We start from the raw sequence: 20,879 nt of genomic DNA, 5'->3' as shown, positions 1-20,879 counted from the left end.
AGGAAAGTGAAGAAGAATTAAGAAGCCTCTTGATGACGATGAAAGAGGAGAGTGTAAAAGCTGGCTTGAAGCTTAACATCAAATAAAATTAAGACCATAGCAACTGGTCCCATCCCTTCCTGGCAAATTGAGGGAGAAGAAATGGAAGCACTGTCAGTTTTTATATTCTTGGGCTCAAAGACCACTGCAGACAGTAACTGCAGCCATGAAGTTAAAAGACCCTTGTTCCTTGGAAGGAAAGCCATGGCAAATCCAGACAGCATGCTGAAAGGTAGAGATAGCAACTTGCCCACAAAGGTCCAGATAGTCAAAGCTATGGTTTTTCCAGTAGCGATGTATGACTGTGAGAGCTGGACGATAAGGAAAGATGAGTGCCACAGAATTGACCCTTTCAAATTATGGTGCTGGAGAGGACTTTTGAGAGTCCCCTGGACATCAAGGAGATCAAATCAGTCCATACTTAAATAAATTAATTCAGATTATTCATTGGAAGATTAAATACTGAAACTGAAGTTTAAATACCCTGGCCACATAATGAGAAGACAGGAGTTAGTGGGAAAGACTCTGATGTTGGGAAAGTTTGAAGGCAAAAGGAAAGGAGACCGCAGAGGATGAAATGGATAGATAGTATTGTGGAAGCCACGAACATGAGCTTGGACAGACGTCAGGAGATAGTGGAGGATAGAAGGGCCTGGTGTGCTATGGTCCATGGGATCATGAAGAGTTGGACACAACTCAACAACAACCAAACCATAGGAAGTATATGCTATTGTTATCCCTACTTTACAGATGAGGAGAGTGACTTGCCCAGGGTCATATACCTAGTAAGTGTCCAAGATCTGATTTGAACTCAGGTCTTCCTGACTTCAGGCCCAACGCTCTATCCATTACACCACCTAGCTGAACAACAATAATAAGGAAAGGAGATTTTGCTGTAGTTGAGATATACTCTTTTTTCTCCTGGTCTCATCCTGATTTCCCCCTTGGGTCTTTTGTTTCTTAGATTTTTAACCCATTATTACTTTCTTTGCCTTCTCAGCGTCTTCCAAACAATTCACATGTTGTCACTTTGTAATTAGAGACATTTTTTTCAAAAGGAATCCCTCCACCCCACACTTAAGTTCTTATCTTACATTGGCCACATGAAAACAGTTCTAGGTCCTTTATTGCTCTATGACTGTGTTTAACTTTCTTCTTTTGGGTTCGTTTCAATGGTGAATGCCCTCCTTACCTTTGGGTTCTTTTAATGAAATGACACAAATTCTTTTCTTTGCATGAATTTCCAATTTTCTTCTTTGGTGCTTAGGCTCAGTATTGCAGGATATAGTTATTTTGTGAGTGCCAACTGATTGTCTTTCTTTTTCAGAATATCACAATTTCCCTTTGATTTCTTATACAGACTGTGTTATTCAGATTGGTTGTTCTTAAAAAATAGTTTTTTTCCCTTGTTCCCTAAAAATGTATATTTCATGACATAATTCTGAAATTTGCCTGATGTTTTGCAGTGAGCTAAACCAGGTGTTTCTTTCTGTTGACGTTCTTATGGATTCCATGGAGCTCTATTTTGCCATCTACTTCCAATCTTTCTGGGCAACTTTCCTGTATGATTTGTTGAATTGCAGTGTTCAAGTATTCATTATGATTTGCAAGGGGAAGTGTTTATAGTTCTTAGATTTTTCTTGTCTCATCTTATTTTCAAGTTTACTATTCTTGTTTTGTAATGCTGTTGTATATTCTTCCAGTCTTCATGGTTTTTTAAAGTATCAATTAATTTTCCTTGTGCCTCTGCATGACAAGTATGTTATTATCTTTTTTTTAATGAAGTTACAAGTTTTCAAGAATGTTTCTATCCTTTCTTCTCAGTTCTCCTTTCTCCAGTAGGACTTAATTTATTTCTTAGAAACTCTGATTTCTGACCTTATTCCTTGTAATTTTCACTTAATTCTTAGATTCACTCTTCTAGATTATTCTAGAGATTGCTTGTCATTATCATTTCAAGTGAACTTGAAGAATTTGTTGCAATGCCTTCACCATCCTTGGGATGGTGTTTGCCTCAACTTACCCATCTGTAAAATGAGCCAGAGAAGAAAATGACACTGTCTTTGCTAAGAAAATCCCAAATTAGGTCACAAATAGTCAAACACAACTGAAACAACAACAACAAAAATTATTGTTGAGGGAATAATACAAAGAAATTGCTGTTAGGCAAGGAAAAGAGATTGCAGAAGGTGGGGTCCAGTGAAAGACTAGTCAGTGCTGGAGAGCAAAGGTGAACAAAACGCTTTCAATTTCTCTTCTGGCCGTTGGATTCTGAAAACAGAATATTGCGGGTGGATCACAAAGGGAAGAGAAAGAGTTGGGTCCCACTAGCAGAAAAGGAACATACTCTGGTAGCATCATCGGTCCACTCTGTAGATACTACTATAGAGGCAGGAAGGGCTGATAGGAAGAGTCTGGGACAAACTTTGTAAGCTGGAGTCATAGGTCATTATTTCCGTTGGCAGAAGAATTGGGGATATGAGTGGCATATAGCTCAGAGAGAACTGGAGTTATAATTCAGATTCAGAGGAAGGATGGAATTTCATTAAAATAGACAAATGATAAGGGAAAAATGCAAAGAACAGGAGTTGATATTTGATTCCACAAGAAATAGGGAGCCGCAAGATTGTGAAAAGAGGAGTGACACGGTTAGATCACCTGCAACTTAGGAAAACCATTTTGACAGCTATTTGGAAAATGGACTGAAATGAAAGAAACTTGAGGCAAGAGACCAATTAGGAGGCAACTGCAGTTGTCTGGGCAAGAAGTGATGAGGGCCTGAACTAAACAGGTAGACACAAGACTAGAAAGAAGGAATCAGATTTGAGAGATGTTATATAGGTAGTGCAATCATGTAAAACATATTTCCATATTGGTCATGTCATAAAAGAAGAAACAGGCCAAAAGAACTACAAAAAAAAAAGTGAAAAATAGTATGCTTTGATCTGCATTCAGACTCCATCAGTTCTTTCTCTGGATGTGAATAGCATTTTTCCTCATGAGTCCTTTGGAATGGTCTTGGATCCTTGTGTTGTTGAGAAGAGCAAAGTCAATCATAGTTGATCGCGGCACAATATTGCTGTTACTGTGTACGATGTTCTCCTGGTTCTGCTCACTTCACTCAGCATCAGTTCATGTAAGTCTTTCCAGGTTTTTTTGAAATCCACCTGTTCATCATTTGTTATAGAACAGTAGTTGTAGATTACATTCATATACCGCAACTTGTTCAACCATTCTCCAATTAATGGGCATCCCTTCAATTTCCAATTCTTTGCGATTACAAAGAGAGCTGCTATAGATATTTTTTGTACATGTAGGTCCTTTTCCCTTTTCTGTGATCTCTTTGGATACAAACCTGGTAGTGGCACTGCTGGATCAAAGGGTATGCACAGTTTGATTGCCCTTTGGGAATAGTTCCAGATTGCTCTCCAGAATGGTTGTGATTCAACCTTTCTGGACAGCACTGTGAAATTACACTGTGTATACCAGGGGTGGGCCTCTAGGTTCCCAAGTGTGGCCCTTTGACTGAGACCAGAAGTTCCCCACCACTGGTACATCCCCTTTGACCCAGCAATACCACTATTAGGTCTGTTTCCCAAGGTGATTAGCAAAAAAGAAAAAGAATCTATATGTTCTAAAATATGGATAGCAGCTCCCTTGGAGGTAGCAAAGAACTGGAAATTAAGGGGATGCCCCCCCAACTGGGGAATAGCACAAGTTGTGGTATATGAAATGTAATGGAATACTATTGTGCTGTAAGAAATGATGAGCTGGTTGATTTTAGAAAAACATGGAAAGACTTGCATGAAATAATGCAGAATGAAAAGAACAGAACCAAGAGAACATTGTACATATGGTTACACCAATATTGTTCAAAGAACAACTGTGAACAGCTAAGTTATTCTGAGCATTATAAATATTCAAATCAACTACAAAGGACCTATGAAGAAAGATGCTACTTACCTCCAGAGAAAGAACTGATAAATGAAAGTTATGTATAGTATGGTTTTGCATATATATGTGTGTGTGTGAAATGGTGGTTTTCTCTAATGTGGGGGAGGAAGGAAGGGAGACAGTTCAAACCTTAAAATGTAACTTTAAAAAATTAAATTAAATTAAAAATACTTCTGTTCCAAAGAATTGTTCATTCTCCCATCCCACCCCTCTCTGAAATAGCTGTGTTGGAGAAACAAGAAATGCAAACTACCAACCATATGAAAACACCCCAAATCGCTATTCATAAGAAAAATGCAGATCAATATACCTCTCAGGTTTCATTCTGCATTCACCAAATTGGCAAAAGATAATAAAAGACATCAGTAGTTCACATCAGAAGGGCTGTCAGCAGTCAGCCATACTAGTCCTTTCTCAAAAACAACATAATTATTCAAGGAAAAATCATGAAAATGCTCACACCCTTTAATCCAATGATCTTAATGTTAGTTATATTAGCCTATTGATGGAGGTCAATGACAGAGATCTCAAAATATTCATAGCATTTTTTGTAGCAAAAAACCCCAAACTCAGAAACAAAGTAGATGTGCATTGGTTAGAGTGCCTAAACAATGTCTCACAGTATCTATTCAAAGGAGGGTAGAGTGTTTTATTATTGGTCTTCTGGAACCAAGATTGGTCGCTACATTTATTCTCATCAAAAATCCTCTGGGAAGGCACTGTTAGGCATTGTTGTAATGCCAGCTGGTTTTGTCTAATGGTTTTTCTTTGTTAAAAGGGAGGATTCTATGGAGGGTGTGTTATTGGGAATCAACTGTGACATAAAAATCAAAACATTAATAACACATTTAAAACAATGAAAAAAGAAAGAGGAAATTAAGTATCTCAGCTAGAGGAAAAAATGAGCTAGAGAAAATTTTATTCCTAGCTTCTACATACATAACTTCAATGTGCTTTCTAGTATCCCATCTATAAATTGGTTGTGTTGAGCAATGAACTATTATCGATCTTGCTGCTTTTTTTATCAGGAAGAAGTATATTATTCGTACGTTATGTAGTAAATCGATAGTGTGGTGTATGGAGATGCTAGTCTTAGATGTGGGTTCCAGTGCTGACTCTGCCACATACTGTGTTACCCCAGGCATGTCAATTAAATTCTTGGTGCTGCAGACAATACATTTCTGAGCAGGTAGGTACTGAGCCCTACTGGTAGGGAGAGTTCATGCCAAGGGAATTCCTTATACCAATGAATCCAGTATAAACAAAATCTAACTACAAATTTAACCTTTCATATTTTGAATGTGAATAGAAAATTGTACACCTAGTCTACCTCAGTTTCCCTTTTACATCGAATTGGCTCTATTTCCTTTATCTCACTTCTTCCTATGCCATCAACAAAACGTACAGCTATCATTGGAATCAAAACAATTTCGTGCTGTTGTGTTTTTAAACATGAGAACATTCTTGTTGGAAAGGAATTCAGTAAGTCATCCGTAGGCCAGCCCCTATTAAAATGCTTGCTAAGACAGCACACTCTCTAAACAGGCATAACCCTACCTCTGGTTTGGCCATTCTTTTATTTCAAGAAAAGGTTTAGAATGTTGTAGTGAAAACTGTACTGGTCTCAAAATGAAGAGACCTAAATTCAAATCTTAACCTTGAGATTTATTCTTGGAGGTCTTCACAGTCCAAGGGTAATTGGTTATCAGGAAAAGACTACATAAATGAATCTATCTAAAATGGGGACCTGTATTAGCAGGGGAAATAGTGAAAAAAAAGTTTGATTGGGACTTAATCTTTGAAAAAATGAAACTAAAGTTATGAAAATAAATTTACTTTATTTTATATTTAACAAAATTTAGGTTACAGTTGCAACTATGTGCTAATTTATAGAATAAACAAAGAATGACTCAAGTGCTGGGCTTTTTTTTTCTGACAAAACCGTATGATAGCATGATAAGTCATTCTTTACTCAATGATTTTTGTAGCACAATTATTAAAAGGGTCATTACCAAGTGGGATAGAAAGGATCATGGAAGACAAGATAGGCCAGAGGAAAAAAACTAGAAAGTGCACAAACAAAACCATTGCAGCTCAAATTAGAGGGGAAGTAGGTAACTCAAGGGGAAAAAAAGTCTCTGCAGCAAGTTTCTCTGATAAAGGTCTTCTTTCCAAGATATGTAGGGAATTGACTCAAATTTATAAGAACAAGAGCCATTCCCCAATCAATAAATGTATAAAAGCACAAGCACAGGTAGTTTTCCAGAGGAAGAAATCCAAACTATCAATAAGCCACGTTTAAAAAAAAGATTTTTCAAATCAATAACAGAAAGATGAAGATCAAACTCTGGGCTTCAACTTACAGCCAGACCGGCAGAGCTGGCAAACAGAATAAATGACAAAGGCTGGAAGGCCTATGGGAAAACAGGTATATTAATGTGTCGTTAATGCAGGTGAACTGGCCTGGCCATTCTGGAAAACAATATGGCTCGAAGCCCCACAAGTTATTAAGCTGTGCATACTATCTGATCCAGTGATAGCACTAGTGGGGGTGTGCCTCACTCATATATTAAAAAATGTTTCCATCAGCTTTTTTCCTGGTGGCAGAGAATAGGGTACTCAACTGGAAACTGGGGGGGTGCCCATCAACTGGGGAATAGCTGAACAAACGATGCCACACGAATGCAATGCAACATCACCGTACTTAAGAAATAACAAGAGGGATAGTTTTAGAAAGACCTGGGAGGACCTGTGTGAACTAATGCCGAGTGAAGCAAGCAGGCCCAGGAGAACAATTTATACAATAAAAACCACATCATCGTGACAAACAATTTTGAAAAACTTAAAGAACTCCAACGCAATCACCAATCATCATTCCAGTGAGCTCATGGAGAAACCAGGTGTAGACTGAGATAGCAATTTTTTGGACATGGCCAATGTGGGAATTTGTTTTGCTTGACTATGTATATTTGTTACAAGGAAAAAATAAAAAGGGGTTATTATCACTGTAAAAATCTTAAGGACTTGGGCCCAGGTCTTCACTGAGCCTAAGACCAGCCTCTCTCCACCACGCCAAGCTACGTTTCATTGAGTCATTATGATGCGCTTAATGTTTCAGCTCCAAATTAAGATTTACAGAATGGTGCTGCTATCAAATGCATTTAATGGTATTATGCAATGACACTCTAAAAGGTTAAGTCTTTTAATAAAATACACGGTTCAGGGGAAATTTTAGGTGCTTAAAAATACCCCATATGCTTATTATACATACCTCAAAATCAACTGAACCACTATCTATCGTCCCAACCAAAACTGCAGATTGTTCCCTTAATTAAGGAAATTGGAAGAAAAGGTTCAGGAAACATGATAAAATTTATTAGGAAACTGTATATTTAGCGAATATAAATAACTCTTAAGAATGCAAGCTTTAGCAGTGATTTGTCTTTTGTAGCCTCTGGTATGTTAAAGGTAAAAAAATTTTAATTCTTTTAACTTTTTCATCATAAAGATATTAAGAAGGTACTGAAACTCATGAGAGAAAAGGGCACCAAGAAAAAGTACTTATTATAAGGCTATCACAATTTAGAAAACACTAAAATTGCAAACTTTTGTTGAAAATAAAAATTTAAAGACAATGACCATCATTTTCACAATCAATAAGATTTAAGGAATGAAGTAAAGTGACAAATTTTGACCTGTGGGCTCCTTTAAAAAGTAAAAGCTAATTTTACTTTTAATGAATGTCAGCTACATATTTTAAAGCTGTCTTAGTTATTAAGCTGCCAGATATAATAAAAATACAGTATTTTAAAAGAAACTAAAGAAAAATGCAAAATCAAAATTTTTTTTTACAGAATAGTATAAATGTTTATTTTTCCTTATGATTTATCTTGCTGCTTTGTTTTTACAATATAGAAAAGTGTATTTTCTGAATAGCTCTAGTAAATATAAATTTATTCTTTTCTACTTTTGGATGTAAATAGAACTAGAAAATGATATACCCAGCCCACCCCAAATATTCTTTTAAAATAACTGAATGAATGTGATTATTAACCTTGTTGAGCGATTTGATGCAAATGGCTAAATACAAAAGGAAAACATTTAGAAAGTACTATATGGGAAGGAAAAAAAATCTTAATACTTTTGATAGCTTGTTGAAAAACCAGAGAAACTAAAAGCAATTGATTGCACCTTCAACTCTTTAGAAGAAAAACATTCTTAACAATGCCATCATACATAAATCTACAATTATAAACCAAATTTCACAAACATTTTCTGCATACAGTATATATAAATACACATCACAAAGGTGCAATTAGAATTAAACACGGAATATGTACAAAATGAACACAGAAGTTTAGTTGTAGACAAAAAATTACTGTAATCTTTCAAAAAATAACTTGATTAGGTATTATTTTATCCACTTACACTAATTTACATTTATACAACTTTTAATTGAACATACTATTTCAATGTGCTAAGAATGGCTGTACTATCTACATTTAAAGTCACTGCACTGTTACTTTGAAAGTCCAAATAAGAAAAAGAAGATACTTTAATGAATAACGGATTTTCCCCTTAAGGATTATTTAATGTCTATCTTCTACCTGTTGAGTGGACATGCTCACATATACGTATGCACTTCACACATGCTACAAATGCCATTGTGGGAAATAGAACAATCATGTACATGTAATCATTACCGAGGAGGTAAGTTATCTAAAAAAAATGGCTGAATTCCAACATGGTTATTTCTTTTTCATAAAATCTAAGAGTTCTACTGAATCAGATCCTTAAATAAAAAAGGTTTTGAGTTACAGAAAATGATTTTCATGTTTTTAGTAATTCTGTGAAAATAAATCAGACCTTCAAGCATCATACTACCATCTCCTGATGATTGATTTGGTTTGGATAATTCCAATTCTTTACCAATACATTATAACATCTTTGATAAAAACATGTCATATTAAATTTGTTTTTTAAAAGAAGCAAAATTGTGGTAACTTTGTTGTGAGGCACACTTCTGTAAATCAAATCAGATTCACAGATCAGTGTTCAAAAAGTTCTCTTTCCACAGAGAAAAAAACAAATGATCAGATTTCACCAGCTCTCGTGGCTTTTAGGTCTGTCGAACCCTCAACAAATGATATACTTGATAAATACATGTTAATGACTACTCTGTGACATTAACAGATGTTTACCTTTAATCACATCCCTAGTATTTCCACTGTAACATCTAGGAAGCTTTCTGGCCGTTTATTCTTGCTCTAAATCCATACCACCACTTTGAAAAAGAAACCAGAGAAATCCCAGAGCACTTGTTAATCAGTCCCATTATACAGAAATATATTACCCGTCCTCGGCTATTTAGCTTACGGTTTTTATTAATACATTATAAGATCTTTTTAAAAACAAAATAATCTTCATTTTAAAAGCTGTGCCTGTGAATTAGTATCCTTCTCACACTTAAAATGTGGCAACAGGGCATTACTCCACTTTTCATCCTACAGAGTTAATTTTTAAAAGGTAGCACTGACATTTCTGTAACAAAATATTTCTTGAGTGTTTTTCTCCAGAATTAGTTCACATGTATTTTCCAAGATCAAGCCTTTGACCCAGTAAATGTTTCTCACCAATATTTCTTCAGCTTCCACTTGAATAAAGTAATGCAAGGCTTTCCACCATAAATAACAGATAATTTATAAATGCTCTTCAGGTAAAAGAATCAAAATGGCAGACAATCTCATTCTAAGAAACTTAAGCCAATAAATTCAAAAGCAAAACAACACAAGAAAAATTCAAATTCAGAGAGTTCTAAGTAGATTTACCTAATTTAAAAGAACTAATTCCTCATTAAAAATGTCTTCTTTTTCAGTATTATGAATCCTAGCTCTTTTTAAAACAAGCACTGAATTCCCAGTGCAGCCACGCTCTTGTCTCCGAGCGTCCCTTGCCTTAAGTGTTCCTCACTGTTCATTTCTCAGTTTCTGTGCAAGACTTAGCAATTCATGGCACAAGGGTCACTCTTGGCCTTCCCCGCAGAGTTGATGACTCTCATTAAGCACCGTCCGAACTCCTCCAGGATCATCCGCTCAGCGGCTGCTTTCGACTTGCCCTTCTTGTCCGCCTGCTCAGCCTGGGCAAGAAGACAGTTACACGTGGCTTCCGCTACTTCCTTGGTCACAAATGTAAATGGCAACCTGAAATGGCAACAAACAAATCAATCGCTAATGACACACAATGTGCTTGGCCTAACACCTGACTGAAATTTTCTTTTAATTAAAAAAACTGCACTTCTTCACGTCGAGAAAACAATGCTTCTGAAATGACTTGAGAATCAAAAATCAAATTATGTTCAGCGCAAGAACCTAACAGTTCACAGATGAAAACTGGTGACTCATGTATGATCAACTGATTCTTTAACTGCTATTCTCTGCAAGGCCCGAGGCCATAAACGATAAATATGTTACAGGTTCTATCTTGAAGAATTACCAGGTTTGGAGGGAAGGCTGGTGGAGAGAGACGGTAGGTACTTAAAACAAATATTTGTTGAACAAATGAAAAATTCTCACAGGGAAAAAGTCATTTAAATTTTAAGATAAAGAAAACATTTAGGAGTGTAACACCTTCTTTTTGGCAAAATATCTGAAAGTGAGAAGAGTTCTACATGTTTCAATGTCTTTTCTTTACGAATTACAAGTTCCAGGCTTTGTTAAACACCGGCCTCCAGTTTTCGTAAAGTATACACCATCACATTCAGGCACATGCTGATCTGTTCCCAAGCTCCTCTTAAGGCTCGATACAGGGGACCTGCTACTTAGTACAGTGCGTGGCACGCAGGAGGAGCTTCGTGTTTATCGACTGACCAAGAAGCGATACATAACCCCAATCCTCAAATACAGACTACCTGCTGAAAAGCAACAGAGCCCAATCCATCCTTCAAAGCCAACAGGCCTGGCAGGGCAGTGGGAGAGACGCCACGAAGACTTGTCATGGGAAAACGGTAACATTAAGTGAGGTTTAATGCAGTTTGTCCTAATGGAAGTCTTAATCAAGTACTGGTAATGCAGAAGTTTCATATTATAACTGTGGGCAATGAAATGTTTTGTTAGAAACATAACCCGATCAATACATCAACTTGCTCATTTCTTCATATTCAGTCGTTCCAAAGCTGTCCTGCTGGTGTGGGTCTTCCTCTGAACTCCCTTTTGCTCTCTTCTGTGTTTTTGAAACATTTCATTTATGCTTTTAATTTTTTTCTTTTTTAGGTATCACCATGACCGAGTCCCTCTCCCCCACAAAAAAGCCCTCCCTTCTAGCCAATGAGCAAAGGCAAGTACAATGAGTCCCTGACCACGTCTGTAGCCCCCGGCCTCTCTGGGAGGAGGTGGGAAGCCTGGTCCATCGCTGGTCTTCTAGAGGCACTGTGAGTCATGACGTTAATCAGAGTCCATAAGCCTTCCCAATCTGTCTTTCTTTTTAGTGCTAAAGTCACTGCATAAACTGTTCTCCTGGTTCAGCTCACTTCATTATCAGTTCCCAGATACCTTCCCCGATTCCTATGAATCTGCTCCTTTCATATTTCTTGCCATATAATAATATTCAATTACATTCACACATTATAATTTGTTCAGTGATTCCCCGACTAATGGACACTCACTTTTTTTACATTCTTTGTTACATTAAAAAAATGATACTATAAATATCTTTCTAGACACTGGTCCTTTCTATCTTTTAAAAAATCTCTTTGGGGTTTATGCCCAGTAGTGGCAGGAATGAACCAGGTTATTAAAAGCTTCGAATGTCAAACAGAGAAATTATACTTGAGGTAGATAGGGAGAGGCTGGAGCACCCTGGGGTAGGGGTGGGAGGGCAGTGTGTGTGACACAGTCAGATCTATGCTTTCAAAGCAAAGCAGAAGGACTGGAGCAGGGACAGACTGGAGGCTGGGAGACTTTTTCAATAATCAAAGCGGGAAGTGTTGAGAGCCTGAACTAGGGATGTGGCTATATGAATGGAAAGACATATTTATTCCTGTTTTTAAAATGTTTGTTCTTAACAGAAACAGGTACTGCAGTTTGTCAGATCTAGACAAATATAATTGAGAAATCAACAAGAAAGAAGATAAGGACCTGAGTAGAATTTTAGAAAAGTTAGGACAATAGAAATAAATGTATACCGACGACTGGCACCTTTTTCAAAAACTAGCCATATGCTAGGGCACAAAATATTCATAAACAAATTTAAAGTGTGGCCCATGTAAGCTCTGAGCATCCAGAACTTGGCTGGCCAGAGGTCTTCCCCCTCTGGGGGTCAGGGATGAGCCTCGAATGCAAGGGTTCTCAAGAATCCATGAACTTGGATGGGGGAAAAAATGACTTTTTCTTTTCTTCAAAATAATTAGTTTCTTTGGTAATCCTATGTATTTCATTTGATACATTTAAAAACATGACTCTGAGAAGGGGTCCACAGGTTTCACTAGATTGACCAAGGGGTCTACGACACCAGAAAGTTGTAGAAGATCTGCTCTATCCCCCTGCACCCTGCCAGGATTATCCGTTGAGAATCATTTTAGTCAGCCTTAAGTAGGCACAGTGTAACAGTCAGAACAGCTGGTACAAAATGTTTGTCACACCTCACCCCCAAAAGTCTGTGCCACTCCCTCGAGTACGTACCAAGTACAAGGAAAAATGGGATCATTTCTACTATCGTGGTGTGCTTGGGATGTTCCCTGCATGCATGATGAGAATGCAGCCAGTGTGCTCTCGGCTCTGAAAGCAGACACCGCCACCAGCTGCCACTGGGATGCCACAGAGGAGGAGGAAGGAAGAGAGGGCCAAGGCCCAGCCTAATGCTTATTCTTCTTTGTGACGGGGGTGGGAGGCTGAGACAAAAAATTAGAGGAATATGATAAGAGGGAAATACCAATTAACGGCCATAATTATGAAGAGGAATGGGATGACCAGTCAGTCAACAATCACTTACTAGGCGTTTGCTGTGTGCCAGGCACTATACTAGACGGATGTTCAGAACAGAAATACCATCAGAAAAGGCGTCAGCCAGTAAACGTACGTTCAACGGCTACTGTCCCTCTGTGTGCTTCAGCGCCCCAGCTGTACCCTGGGGACAACAGCCGCGTCTACCCGCCACGGCTGGCGGGAGGCTCACACGTCTGCACAAAGTGACTTACTTCCCCCCTCCGCCGGTCCAGGCAGGCGCCGGTCTGGTGAGCAGGTCTGAGATCTGGGAGGACAGCTTGGTCTTTGCCGCCGTCTGCTGCTGCACCCTCACCTCAGCCGCGTCGGCCAGGTGCATCAGGGTCTTGCGTTCTGGGCTCTCCTCAAAGTTCTTACATCCGACGCATTTGCATATTGAGGAGCACATTATCTTTGCCTACAAGATCAAGTGAGGAAAGCTTAAGGATCCTGGCCGTGTGCCAGGACAGCAAGGAGTCCCAAGCCCAGGAGGGGAGCAGCCTAAACTGGTGCAGGGTTAAGGAAAGGGCAGTAGCTAACAACATTACACAGATCACTAAGCAAGGAGGGGTCCTACACCCAAAGGGGACATTCCAAGGGAGAAGGCCTTGTGGGCCCTGGGCTGTCTCCTGAGCAAGAAGCAAGTTTAGAAGGAAGCAGCGCCTATGTGGTTCTGACTGCAGGAGCCGAGGGGGGGTCTCAGCTCCAACCCCCAGCCCGGGCTGAAGCCTCCAGCAGAATATCTAGGGCAGGAATCACAAACCAAAGTTCTGTCCCTCTGAACCAGCAGTCTTCCCGTACGCCATTAATAGCTACTAGTCTGCTGGAACTCCAAACAGGGCGAGCCCACACAAGTGTGGCTCAGACTCAAACCCAGGAATACGCAGAGCTCAGATCAGTGGGAAGCAATCAAATTTGGCCCTGGATCAGACCACTCCGAGGAAACAGAAAATCTGCAGGTCCCCAACCTAAGCTGTCCCTGAGATCCTGGAATAACACAACATTCAATACCCCAGGAAAGTGGCAGCAGGGCCAGACATAACTTTCAGAATTTGGCACAGCCCAAGTCTGATTTTAGGAATCAGGCTGGAAAAGTGAGCAAACAGAAACAGAATTCCACCATCAACAGCTATTATGCCGACGTGAATGCTCAAGATACAATCTCAGAAAAAGAGAATGACTCCAAAACATCTATAAGCAAAGCCTCAAAGAGAAACACAGCTTGAGTACAGGTGCAACAAGAATTCCTGGAAGAGTATGAAGCATGAGTTTAAGAAAAAAGGAGTTTAAAATTACTTTATAAATGAAATGAGAGTGCTAGAAGAAAAAAACTGTAAAATGAATAAGACTCAAGGAAGAAATAATTGGAAATAAAATTAACAGCTTGACATAAGAGGTATAGAACTTCGCAACAAACTCCCTGAAAACCTTACTGAAGAAAACAACTCCCTAAAAATCAGAATGGACCAAAAAGAAGATAATGACTCCATGGGACAACAAGAAATATTAAAACAAAGACAAAATACTAATAAAAAAAAATAGGAGCTATCTCATGCTTAAAACAAATCATTTAGAAAACAGATCATAAAGAGATCATTTCAGAACCAATGGGCCATCTGAAAGCCATGACTGAAAAAAAGGGGCTAGACATCATATTTCAAGAAATCATAAAAGAAAACTGCCCTGATGTCCTAAAACTAGAAGGCAAAATGGAAATCCAAAGAATCTACTATTCACCTCCTGCAAGAAACCCACAAATGGAAATTTCCAGGATCTTCAACAGCCAAAATCCAGAGCTTCCAGGTCAAAGGAAAAGAATGCAACAAGTAGTCAGAAAGAAAGAATTCAAGTACAGAGGAACCACAGACAGGATCACAATACCTGATTTAGCAGCCACCACTCTAAAAGAGAAGAGAACACAGAATACCATATTCTAGAGGCAAAAGACATAGGCTTACAAACAAAAATAACTTACACAGCAAAACTCAGTATAATCCTGCATGGGAAAAAATAGACCTTAATGAAACAGAGGTCTACCAAGCATTCCTGGTAAAAAGGCCAGAGCTGCAGGAAAACTATGAAGTGTAAACACAGCCGTCAAGGGAAACACAAAAAAGGTAAACATGAGTGAACAATCATTAGGGACAAAACAAGGACCTAGGAAGTGATGCCAATTAGGCAACAAGGTGGTAGAAGTCACACAACCTGTCACTGCAGGTTGTAAAAACTGAGTTATCTACCAGATACCTGGAAAAATATGATGAAGGGGCTAGAATTACATAACAGAAGCTCATTTTCCTTATAAATTCACAGACAACAAGTCTCTGCATGACCACTCAAAGTCCAAAACATCCTCCAAAATTCCACAAGTTACCTCTCCTGGAGGCAGAGCATCATTGCCAGCAGAGATGGAGCCCAAAGCCACCAGCAGAGTCCTGCTCACACATTTAAGAACATTTCCAAAAATATGTGGCTGCATGAAATACTCCTCATCTCTCAACTATGCAGAATGAAAACTTTCCCAAAGAGATACTAATGGAAGGAATTAAAGGCAAGGCAAGATCCACATGTTTGCTGTTTTTTAGTCCACTTCGTGAGGTATGCTCACAATGCTTTCCATTTGCAGAATACTACTCTGATTCTCAATTACAAAAAGAAGTGCAGTAATCTGAAGAACATTAAACGTAAAAGAATAATAGCAGGTTAGTGACTTTTCACTGGACTGTTTCTAGCTGAGCCCCATTAAAAAAGAAGAGAACATTCAGGTAACAACTATAATAGCAGCTCACAGTTACATAGCTGCTTTAATAACTCTGTGAGGTAGATGAAATTATTACTCCCAATTTACAGATGAAGAAACTGTGTCTCACAGAGGTTAAGTAGAAGTGCAAACAGGTATGATTTGAATCCAGGGCTTTCTGACTCCAAGCTCTATCCATTATATCATGATGCTCCTCCATTTATATTAATCAGGACTGACATGTATTTGAAAAACAGTTTTATATATAACCGTGGACTTTCAGCCTATGGAAACCACATTTGCTCATTTACAGAACTACACCAGGATTCCTGGGCCACCCGAAACAACTCTGACCCACAGTCCTGGACTAGAATTGGGAACTTCAGAAAAAGATGACATTAAAGTAATCTGCTAGCCCTTTAAAATTTCCCTTCCTTTAGTTTGCAAAAATATCGGTTAATTAAGAATCTAGAATATGAATTTATGAGTACCACAAAGGGCATCAGCTAACAACAAAATGCTATTATAAAATCACAACTCTTCAAACTCAAGGCTGGATCTTATCTTAAGGTCATGCTGTTAAACTGCAAATGAATTAAGCATGAAATGTCACTATTCCGGACCCAAGTAGTGATAAGTAAACTTTAGACACAGTGCTTAAAGTATTTGGAGTGTTGATTATATTAGCTATTTAAGAGACCAAAATACACTCAAATGTCCATGATAAAAAGATCAAACATCAGTTGAGGGGCAGTTAGGTGGTTCACTGGATAGAGCACTGGCCCTGAAGTCAGGAGGACCTGAGTTCAAATCCAGCCTTCGACCAAACACTTGTCACTTACTAGCGGTGTGACCCTGGGCAATTCACTTAACCCCAACTGCCCAAAATAAATAAATAAATAAAATAAAATAAAATAAAAAGCCATCAGTTGAAACTGTTCCTATAAACAGATTTTGAAAATTGTGCTCACTTTAAAATAATCTATGGAAAAAGACAACATGCTTACCTCATAGCATTCACAGTAATTTTTAAGACATCCTGACCGTTTACAGTTGCAGCCCTTGCTATGACGGCGATCAGACTCTCCCTCCTTTCCTTTCCCTATCTTGGGTTTGAACGCCTCAGGATTTCTGTCAAGGCATGCCTATCAAAAGACAGCAACAAGCATTACTGAGCTGGGAACCACACTGCGGTCATCGTTCATGGAGCTGGGTACGATGAGTCCAGCCACTCTGGGAAGCAAACTGGAAACATTGCGAGAAAGTGACTGAAAGGCCCACCCGTTTCGTCTCAGAGATCCCACAAAAAGAAAGGCTCTGTACGCTCACGTAACATCTAGGACAGTGCTTCGTGCAGCAGCAAAGGGGTGGAAACAAAGTAGGTGCTTATCAGTTGGGGAACTGATACACACACACACACACACACACACACGCGCGCGCGCGCGCACAAACTTAACGGGACATTAGTCATCATGCTGTTAAGAAATGATAAATATGATGGAAAAAGAGAGGCCCGGGAACATTTCTATGAGCTGACTCAAAGTGAAGTAAGCAGAACCAGGAAACAATAAACCCAGTGATGACAACAAAGAAAGCACAGTGAAACAATAAAACCCGACTCTGACCAGATGGCATTAACCACGCTTGGCCACAAGAAGAGAGATGAAAAGGCATTCCCCTCCCCTTTGATGATGCAGAGGGGGGGAGGGCCACGTGGAACACAGAACACAGCGTCAGGCTTTGACAATATATTGGCTAATTTAGGGAATGTTTCTTTCTCCTGCTGTACTCTTTACTATAAGACAGGGGAGGGGAATCTGTGGCCTCAAGGCCACATGGGCCTTCTAGGTCCTCAAGTGCAGCCCTTTGACTGAATCCAAACTTCACATAAAAGGATTTGTTGGGTAACACTTGGACTGGGTCAAAAGGCTGTACTTGAGGACCTAGAGGGTCACATGTGGCCTCGAGGCTGCAGGTTCCCCAGCCCTGTTATAAGGGATGGTTCCTTGGAAGGGGGGAGGAGTAAGGGACACACTAGGACATGCAATGGAAAAATAAGTTTGTCAATACATATTTATTTTAAAATGCTGCAGTAGCTGTGGTTTCAAAAATTATAGAATAATATCTCCTTCCACATCACAATGTCATCTGAAATTTATCTTCTAATAAAATTCTGAACCTCAAAACTATAGTATAACTTAAAGGTTTAGTTAAACTGATTATTTAACATGCAGACATCTCCAGTATTCTTTACTGATACATGCTTATGGCTTCTCTCAATTATAGCTTAAGGGCTTCCGTTATAAAAAAATGAAATCAACTGCTTTTGCATTTTAATAAAATAAAGAAATAATCACCTTTATTGCTTTTTGCCTTTCATTTTCATGTTCCAAGTTATTAAAACAATTATTGCAATTGCAGTTGTTGCAGAACTCACCATTTGCAAAGCAATCACAGTATCTGAAAAGTAGGAAAAATAAAACACAACCCATGAATTTCCTGTAATTTGATTACACTAGAAATAATTTAATAATTCACATATCATGAAAGATATTTATAGCTGCTTGTTAATGAATTAGCATTACCATATGTTCAAACCTCAAAAGTTACTTAACCTTCAAGGCTGATGGAATCCTGGCCTAGTAACTCAGCCCAACCAAGTGCTCACACCACAAGGCTACCTGGTCACATTAAATCCCGAGCCGAGCCCGGTCATGCTCTGGAGCTCAATGCCTGCTCGTACATTATCAGCAAGTTTCTAGAAAGGGCCAGAAGCAGGAGTCACACATCGATCCTTCCAATGCACTTCTGTGCCTATTCCGACACAAGGCAGAACCTGTCACCTTCCCAGAGGCCCCTGGGCTCCCTCAAGCAGGTAGCATCTGGCTCCTATTGCTGTCAGATCAAAACAGGAAACTCCCTGGCCCTTCAATCAGCCTCTTTTCACCTCTTCTCTTGTGCAGAGTAAGGAGAAAGAGAAGCCTCTTATCACATCATCTCACTTGAGAAAAATGGCAGAAAAGAAGAATTAGTGTTAGACAGACCCCTTGTAAGTCAGCTCCTTGGATAAAGGACTTCCAAAAGAGCTCGGTACCATTTTCCGCTGCTTCTGGAAATTTTTATTACGAGTGGTCACAGTGACTTGAGTGAAGTTTTGCAAAGGTATTTTCTAGCCTTTCCAGCTTCTACGTGTTTCTAAGAGGCACCTCCTTCAGAGAAAGATTGTCCCACCAAGAGGGGGAGAAGCACAGAAGATGTACTAGGCACACAGTACACAATCAGATCAACCCGCCACAGGGAGCTGCTGAGAAATGATTTTGGGAAAAATTAACCAGATTTAGGACACTGATCTATACATAAGATTGCTGCATAGATTCTTCCTTCACTCTAATGAAAGCACCTTTTTGGTGGCAAGTGACTGGAAAGCAGTACAGATTAGGAAACAGAATTCTGGAATTAAGAGTTAGAAAGACCTGGGCATAAATCCTGCTCCCGATACTTGCCAGCTGTGGGGGGAGGGGCAAGTCACTCAGCTGTCTCGGCTTCAGTGTCTCCACTTGTAAAATGAAGACGACTGACACTTACTTCACAGGGGTGTTGTTAGAACCAAGTGAAATGATACATGTAAAGTGTCTGGCCAATCTTAGGGCACCACGTAAATGTTCTTTGTTAATATCATTGTGATCACAAAAGTTTATAATATGAAAATCACTCACACGACAATTTCATCTTATGGAAAAACTACCAATACCATACCACACTTCAGAAGGCCAACATACAAAGTTTACGTGACAATGTCATTAAAAATCATTTGCTGGAAGATTTGTAAGCAAGAATTTTAAGTTAATGCTACTTTTAGGAAACTTCTCTGGTTGTTTCAAATGACAAAGACTGACTTTCCACCTCAGCCCTCCAACCCACCCCCAAATGTATATATATACACACACTTACAGTTTCAAACAGAGTGACTTCGTACAGTTGCAGGGCTTTCTGGGCCGATTTGCAGACTCTGATGAGATTATCCTAAACAAGAAATGTTAAACAGCTTATTATACTTATTGCCCAGAGTTATTAAAGGCCACGCTGGGAAGCACAAACTCCAGCGGATCCTCCTAAGACGGGAAGGGATGAGGGAAGAGCTACATGTACGTTGGCCGTATGACTAAGTTCACCCAGTCTTATGGCCAGTTTGGTAAAAGGAAAATAAACTTTCCTCAACAACTTTCAAAACCCACTGACTAGAGGCAGTTAGGTGGCACAGTGGATAGGCATAGGGCACCGGCCCTGGAGTCAGGAGGACCTGAGTTCAAATCCAGCCTCAGACACTTGACACTTCCTAGCTATGTGACCCTAGGTAAGTCATTTAACACCAATTGCCCCAACGAAAAAAAAACAAAACAAAAACAACAATAATGCTGACTAAATTGCAAAGTGAGTGCCCACAACAACAAAAATACCAAATACCACTGAAGTATATTTGTACATGTATATGTCACTTAACCAATCTAATAAGACAATCCAATGAAGAAAAAGCAATTTGATTTATCATATTATCATCGATTTGTGATTCTAGGCAACCCTGGCAAAACAATCTTTAAACATGAGTGTTTTCTGATCTTTTTTAACAGAACTAAAATAAGGCCTAGTGATTATAAGAATTCTCTAGAATATTGTACCGACTAGACTGTATATAGTTAGTGAACAGGCAAAATCCAGGCCCCTTAAGAGTATTCTCTTTCAAGAAATGTGGACAGACCCAGGTGTGGTATTTTCCATTTTGTGATTAGTAATTTTTAACTTAACTCTTAGAATCTCAGAAATAGGATTGTCCTATTTTTCAACTTCACTGGACTTTAAAGACGGTCTTTGATAAAAAGAGTTACTCGGTGTCTCCGGATGTTCCTAAATAACATGGAGGAAAAGCTCCATATGAAAATGAAGAACCCAAAGAAAAAAGAGTCCTGGAGACTGGCCAAAGGAAGGGACAGAAATCAAATGCAGCATCATGCAACCTTTCCTCCAAAGAGAAGCTATCCAGAGGGGATCTGGACCACACGAAGAGGCGCTTTTCTTTTGGGATTAGCATACTGGGAAAGCCTACTAACTGCCAAGGGCACGTGAAGCTGTTAAACAAGTATATTACAGGGGTATGGGTAAAAAAAAATGTGAAT

The 20,879-nt window shown here is 39.1% G+C and overlaps 1 protein-coding gene and 1 long non-coding RNA gene across 4 annotated transcripts in view; one reads left to right on the top strand and one right to left on the bottom strand.

The window, feature by feature from the left end:
• The window catches only part of LOC110209656 (uncharacterized), a 53,070-nt gene that overhangs the window by 14,616 nt on the left and 17,575 nt on the right, over positions 1–20,879 (top strand). The window contains exon 2 of the long non-coding RNA XR_013484025.1: positions 11,262–11,419. This is a non-coding gene — a long non-coding RNA (uncharacterized LOC110209656). The remainder of the gene's footprint in view (positions 1–11,261; positions 11,420–20,879) is intronic.
• LIN54 (lin-54 DREAM MuvB core complex component) overlaps positions 7,347–20,879 on the bottom strand; it is an 85,549-nt gene continuing 72,016 nt past the window's right edge. For all 3 annotated transcript variants that reach the window (XM_020988422.2, XM_020988423.2, XM_020988424.2), the window contains exons 9-13: positions 19,660–19,731; positions 18,066–18,168; positions 16,716–16,853; positions 13,184–13,386; positions 7,347–10,193 (exon numbers count right to left, since the gene is read on the bottom strand). In XM_020988422.2, the coding sequence (XP_020844081.1) occupies positions 9,992–10,193; positions 13,184–13,386; positions 16,716–16,853; positions 18,066–18,168; positions 19,660–19,731 (718 nt within the window). In that variant the 3' untranslated portion in view covers positions 7,347–9,991. The remainder of the gene's footprint in view (positions 10,194–13,183; positions 13,387–16,715; positions 16,854–18,065; positions 18,169–19,659; positions 19,732–20,879) is intronic.

This window comes from Phascolarctos cinereus, unplaced genomic scaffold (assembly GCF_003287225.1).
Source record: "Phascolarctos cinereus isolate Bilbo 61053 unplaced genomic scaffold, phaCin_HiC Scaffold_9;HRSCAF=440, whole genome shotgun sequence".
Classification (NCBI taxonomy): domain Eukaryota; kingdom Metazoa; phylum Chordata; class Mammalia; order Diprotodontia; family Phascolarctidae; genus Phascolarctos; species Phascolarctos cinereus.
The sequence above is the reverse complement of the archived record's forward strand: the minus strand, read 5'-3'. Positions and strand labels throughout refer to the sequence as shown.